This window comes from Pseudogymnoascus destructans, assembly GCF_001641265.1.
Source record: "Pseudogymnoascus destructans isolate 20631-21 unplaced genomic scaffold scaffold_41, whole genome shotgun sequence".
Lineage (NCBI taxonomy): Eukaryota > Fungi > Ascomycota > Leotiomycetes > Thelebolales > Thelebolaceae > Pseudogymnoascus > Pseudogymnoascus destructans.
In genome coordinates, this window is record NW_020167559.1 from 1 (window position 1) to 6594 (window position 6594).

The 6594-nt window shown below is 52.4% G+C and overlaps 2 protein-coding genes across 2 annotated transcripts; one reads left to right on the plus strand and one right to left on the minus strand.

Annotated features, from left to right (window-relative positions):
* Positions 1-2341: 2341 nt before the first annotated feature.
* Positions 2342-3490, plus strand: VC83_09417 (uncharacterized protein; the record flags this gene model as incomplete). The annotated part of the gene is made up of 2 exons (XM_024472856.1): positions 2342-2662; positions 2855-3490. The coding sequence occupies 2 exons, from the start codon at positions 2342-2344 to the stop codon at positions 3488-3490; spliced, it is 957 nt and encodes a 318-aa protein (XP_024319709.1).
* A 1414-nt stretch (positions 3491-4904) lies between these two features.
* VC83_09418 (uncharacterized protein) lies at positions 4905-5804 on the minus strand (the record flags this gene model as incomplete). Its single annotated transcript, XM_024472857.1, has 5 exons — positions 4905-4908; positions 4965-5044; positions 5112-5323; positions 5459-5597; positions 5664-5804. The coding sequence occupies 5 exons, from the start codon at positions 5802-5804 to the stop codon at positions 4905-4907; spliced, it is 576 nt and encodes a 191-aa protein (XP_024319711.1).
* Positions 5805-6594: the final 790 nt, after the last annotated feature.

Genomic DNA, 6594 nt, shown 5'->3' on the forward strand with positions numbered 1-6594 from the left:
TCCTCCATCGTCCAGGCCGCTGCTTGTCGATTCCACATCAAAAGCCTCTTTTCATCAACGTGCAGACAAGAGAGACTGTCCGACTCAACGGGCATCATGTGAGGGAGCACTCTGCTTGCCTCGCCGCAAGCCGTCAAAGCTAGGCTACCAAACATCTTCATGGAAGCTGGCGGCCTCGGCCCGAGATTATGAGTAACAGCCTCACTCGCAAACAGTTGCGGCGGAATTGCAAACAGACGTCCGTAAATGGCAACAGGGCAAATGGGGTTTGTGTGTTTGGAGTAACAAGATAATGCAAGGCGGATAGAGAATTAGAGAATGGCAAATACTTGGCTTGCTGAGATGGAGCTAGTCTAAGGAGGGCAGAGAGGTCGAACCTCGGGAGCAAACCTTAACTCCAGCTTATCAAGGTTTATATATATAACGTGCCGGACCTGACTACAGGTGTTTGACAGGCGTAACCCGCGATGCGATCTGCAAAGCAGGGCGGAGATCAGGATTCAAGTATCCGGTGCACGTGGGAGATATATAAAAACGTAGCACAGCATGGTGTATGAAACGAGAGGATTTGGAATAAGAGACAATGATGAGGCTGCAGGACAGCGAACTGACGTGATGGTGGACCGGGAAGATGCAGGGACGACGTGATGTCGATGATTAAGTTTAGACACAGGCGGCTGATCAATTTGAAATAGCAGATGAGTGAGGCCATGCAAACATTGATGTTTGAGCGCGCGGTTACTTGTAGTATATGGTGTGTTTAGTATAGGACAGGTATATGGTTGCTTCATAGGGCTATGATGCTCAGGGAGGAGTAAGATTATGTTTGCGACGGTGATGATGAAGGTAGTGTATCGATTGGCCGCGCCGAGGGCATGGAATACTCAAATATATATATATACACACACATAAAAAGCCGATCGGTTGGTTCCCCAGACCAGACACCAGAACAACTATTAAGGAGAAAAGGAAAAGATCTCACACGGGCAGGGAAAAAAAGACAGAAACCCCCCAAGTTTCCTTAGCGCCCATAACGTCGCGATCCGCGCGGACCCCAGACAACCAAGACACCGACTGACCCAAACGGACCTAAACGGATCGCAGGACCCCTGCTGGGAAACCTCGGTTGGCTAGATTGGTTTAGTTGGCCATCGGGCACTTCACCGCTTCACCGCTTCACCGCTTCACCGCTTCACCGCTTCACCGCTTCACCGCTTCACCGCTTCACCGCCACTCTCCTCCTTTCACGGTGCAGCTCTCCTCCTTCACGGTACAGCTCTCCTCCTTTCACCGTGCAGCTCTCCTGCATCTGGGGAGAAAGGAAACGACACCAACCTCCACATATTATCCCTTAGTCCTTATTCCACACGGTCCAAACGTCAATTAGCAGTTCATTAACAAGGACAGTACTAAACAGTACTACTACTAGCCAGTACTCCCTCCAGTACACATACAGCGCAACCTCAACTTGCCGCTATTACGACCCGTGGGTGGCTAAGTGCGTGCGAAACCTGGAGAGTGCGGAGAAAGGGAGAAAGGAGAAAGGGAGAAAGGGAGAAAAGGGAGAAAGGGAGAAAGGGAGAAAGGGAAAAGGGAGAAAGGGAGAAAGGGAGAAAGGGAGAAAGGGAGGAGAAAGGGAGAAAGGGAGAAAGGGAGAAAGGGAGAAAGGGAGAAAGGGAGAAAGGAGAAAGGGGAAAGGGAGAAAGGGAGAAAGGGAGAAAGGAGAAAGGGAGAAAGGGAGAAAGGGAGAAAGGGAGAAAGGGAGAAAGGGAGAAAGGGAGAAAGGGAGAAAGGGAGAAAGGAGAAAGGAGAAAGGGAGAAAGGGAGAAAGGGAGCAAGGGCGGCTTCGTTCGCCCTGGGTCTGTGAGGAGGCCGGTTGATGCGTTGGCAAGTGTCGATACATACACACACCACACAGACGACAACACCAAGGAAAGAACGACCTTGCCCTGCCAACTTTATCCCGAAAAACACAGCCAACCCCACGCAGTTGCCACGACTGACACGATTGTACACGTCTAAATGCCTGAATAAACGCCCTATGAGGCCCAATTAACGTCAATTCCACGTCAATTGACTCCGCCTGTGGGACTTCCCATTCCTGGATCCTGGATTTGTCCAGCCACCTTCCTGTTCGTCGTTCATGGATCACTACTGCATATCCTCAATTTGTTTCTCCACCTCCGCTGCACCTACCATAAAACCAGCGTAGCGTCACGTCCCAACGCGCGCATCCTGCAATGTCACCTCCTCAATCCACGGCCGACGCTGAGGATAAGAGTCCCCTTTCCTCGTCGCCGCCGATCTCCCTCTCCGACTTCTTTCTCTCATTCCATACTTCATGGCCTCCACGGAGGTAGATCAGAAGTTCCTGGGGCAATTCGCAAAGAACATCGCCTCAGACAACCCGCTCCTGTCGTCCATGCTGTTCAAGCTACTTGGCCTCTCCGTCGTCCTTGCCAAGCAGCTCGTTCGCGCGCGCAAATTGCGAAAGCTCGATCCAACCCGTGCGACAAAGAGCCTGGACCTGTACTTCCACATCATATGGCTCAGCCGTGAGGGCCTTCTCATCGTGGAGCAATATGTCCTCCACATGGTCTCGTCCTTTGAGGAACTCAAAGTCCTGACCTACAAACTACGCGCCTCCTTCTACCACATCTTTGTCCTCTTCCACAACCAACCGTCAATCAATTCAGCCGGGCCGCGGCAAATCACAACCCGCCAGGGCTACTCTCCCCACGACAGAAGCAGGACAAGGGCAAGGCACCAGCAATACCAGGCACATCACATACACCAACCATCCCATCACCCCCCGAATCTCGCTCGTCCTCAGTCCAGCCATCACACCCACTAGAAGGCGGACCTGTACAACATCCCGACGCCCAACGAGACGCGCGACAATCCGGCTCCGCAGCAGACTTCCTCCTCCAAAGCAGAGACTACATCCCCACCGCCATGGCCGCCTTCCAAGAAGCCAACGACCTCGCCGAGCGGCTCCTCTGGGGCTCCCACCCCCTCCGCCTCAGCGTCAAAACCGAATTCTCCGCCTTCCTCTACGACTGCGCCAAAGACGCCGACCGCTCCCGCCGCCTCGCCAAAAAACACAATCGCAGAAGTCTACAACGCAACCGAAGGCATGGACGACGAGATGTTCGAAGACGCCGCCGAACTCGTCGGCACCCTCGGCAAATTCATGAAGCGCGGCCTCGGCAGCGCAGGCGACAGCAGCTCGGGAAGCAAGAGCACACTCCGAGCTGGCGCTGGTGCCGCAGAACAGCGACAGGAACCCTCAAGACCCCTGAGAAGTACACCGCCCAGGGCCGAGAACCTGCGCAACGAAGCGCTGCGCGATGCCCGTGCGACGCCGCCCCGTGCGACGCCTCCGCGTGCGGTGCCGCCGAGGGGTCTGCTGACTCCGCCCGGGCACCCGAGGAGGGACGCGGAGGTGTCGCCGGCGGTGTCGGGGGTGGGGATGGATAATCCTATTTGATATGAAGATACGTTTTGATTCTGGGCGTTTACGGTACGGCAAAGCGACGTTTTTGTTCAATATCGGGGGGCTCTCTTATTACCAGTGGAGCCAGGGAGGGAGTGGGGGAGTGGGCGCATTTATGGCGGGAGCTGATCTGATTTGCTCGTGATCCATATGGCGTTGGGCTTTTGTATTGTTTAATGTATTAACATGAGATAGAGGGGGGTGGTTGCATTTGGTTGGAGATAGCATTCTGTATATATTTCGTCATCGGTTAGCGATGGTGATAATCTACTTTTTTCGAAATGGGATGGGAGGGGGATGCATCAGAGCGGTGGGAGGGAGCAAGCATGGACTGTGACGAGTGAGATAGTCACGGAATACAAATGCAAGCATGGACTGTGACGAGTGAGATAGTCACGGAATACAAATATTGATACTATCAAGCTCCAAGAACCTATTCCCCCTGGCTGCCAATGACAGACAATATTGCCCAAAGCGAATCCAATCTCTCGTCCTCCCAACAACCCCCATCCATCCGTACAACCCCCCCACATCTCACAAACACGACACCGGCCTTTCTTCCAAAATAACCCCTCACTCGCACTACCCCTGAAGTAAAAAAAAATCTCTCTCGATCTCAGCTCTCTCGCGTATCACGGATCATGTCTCACAACCGTTGATCGGTACTACAATGAGCAGTAGGGTTCATAGGATGCATACTGCGTGTATTGAGTGAGGTGTGAGACATCGTGGGGGCGGGCGGGAGATACCGTGGGTGGGGGGAGGGCTATTTATGTACGTTCGTTCGGTGAAGGTGGATGGGGCGCTTCCAGCAAGGATCCCTCTGCTATGGAAGGGAAGAGCCACACCGAGGATCTTTGGCCTGGAGAGCAAGACAAAGTCGAGAAGTTGTTGGCGTGAAGAAGATGACTGTGGTGCTGCTGATGTTGAAAGTGGCGGTGCGAGAGGCAGCGGTGGTGAGAAGAATCTGTGACGGCGGCATCGATATTAGCGGGAGGGGCAGGCGACGGTGACAGGATTTAGTTACGACGGCACCTATGTTTTCGGGAGAGGCAACAGTGACAGGAATCTATGACAACGGTGACGAGTCGTGGTTCATTGGAAGAGGATACCGTCTAGAAACGCCACTTCTGCCTGGAACTGCATTACGGCGTCCCTCTCTCATCCAATCCTCCTTAGACTTGTGATCCTGAATGAAGCCAGAAGCGATGAAGCCTACATCCCAGGCCGTGAAAGTTCGCATATAGATTGGAAGCTCTTCGCTGCATCGTCCACCTCTCTCCACGTAAGGGTTCACTTGCATGTGAACAATTGAGTTCTCTGTAGAAGGAGGCAAGATCTGGTAAAGTCGACAGATGATGTTTCATTTTATCCAACTGTATTCCTACTCGAGCAGCTATGTAATCCATCACCTAAATACATCCCAGCATCCCCGTCTTCCGAAGCCAACAAGCCTTCCATGATCGACATCTTCAGCTTCCAAGATTTATCGTGTTTAAACACATTGCGAGTAGTAAGGTGGGGAGACGGGAGAGCAATTGAGCCGGACTATTTTAAGTTCTCATCAGCAGATTTTCCATAAATCAACAAAACGAGACAGGAGAGAGGAACTTACAGCACAAGTAGTACACCCCGTATAATCCTGCCCACCACACTGCTGGAACTTCGCAACACTGCAGCTGCCACAACCACCACCCGGCGTCCTAGTCGCTGTCTGGATAACTGGCGGCCCAGTCGTCGTCGCGGATTCACCGCCAGCAGAGCACGCCGAGCCGGCAACATTGCTGATTCCCAGCGTAGACGGCGGGACCGGGGTTGACGTACGAGCTGATGGCTGCGGGGATGTTGATGAGGATTCCAGGATCAGAGGCCTTGTAGGCGCCGGGGAAGTTGGGTTGCGGGGGAGGTTATATCGTTAGTAAATGGGAGGTGAAGATGATAAAGAGGCTGGATGAGACATACAGCAGCTCATGTAAAGCTGGGCACCACCGGTGGATCCAGCAACGTGAAGGGCGATGACTTCGGCGCGAAGCAGGAAGTCTCCACTGCAATATCTGATGGAATCTTCACATTCATCCTTCCGCAGCAGTTGTTCAAGTCTCTGGTGCCCCACCAGTCGTCATCATTAGCATGAGAGTATCTAGCGATGGATACTCATCTATCATACCTTTGCCCACGAATCCGCGTGGACCTTGAACCACCCCGTCGATCTATCTGCTGTTGAGGCATCGGCAACTTTGGACATATACACGTTGACTGGTCCCCAGTGAGCACCTCCGATTGCTTCAGTACGATGATAGATCTCCATTTTGCTAGAAAACCAGACTTTAGTACTAACTCATGTTATCACAGAAATTGAGACCATACCTGGTGCATATCAACCGTCACGGTCTGGCCCGCTATGACAGAGCACTTGCCTGACACGCTACGGCCATTGCAGCGCATATCATTGCTCGTTACATCGGTGACTGTTTGTAGTGTTGTACCCGTCGTTGTGCTCCTTTGCGGAGTCGTTCTGCTTTTTGCTCCCGTTGCTGTGCATCTTAGCGGAATCGTTGCATTTCTTCGCGGAGTCGTTCTGCTTCTTGTTCCCTTGGTTGTGCTTCTTCGCGAAGTCGTTCTACTTCTTGTTCACGTCATTGCGCATCTGCTTTGCGTTGCTGCGCTGCTTGAAGCTGTTGCCGCAGAGCTTCAATTTTTGACGACATCTTCGAATGCTGAATTAAATGGCTGGCTTTCAACCGTCACTTTTAGTCATAGTGACGCCTAGAAGAATATCACTCTAGTTGTCACAGCAATGTACCGAAAGCAAAATGCTTGAAAGCGCGGATACATGTGTGTCGGGTGGTGTAGGGTTGAGGCAGTCTCTTTATTATCCACACTGATTAGCTGCGCACTGGGTACTCACGAGTCGAGTAGTAGAATTTTTACTCACCCAGCTGAGTTACTCACTCGTGTCCCGAGTAACGTCCTCCACAAGCGAGTGTCGCATACAAGTGAGTGTCGCACGCGACGAACACAACGCGCTCCTTATGTGTACTGCAAGATGCCTCAACAAGTTGATATTCCATCAACTAATCTTGAAGGTAGAATATATA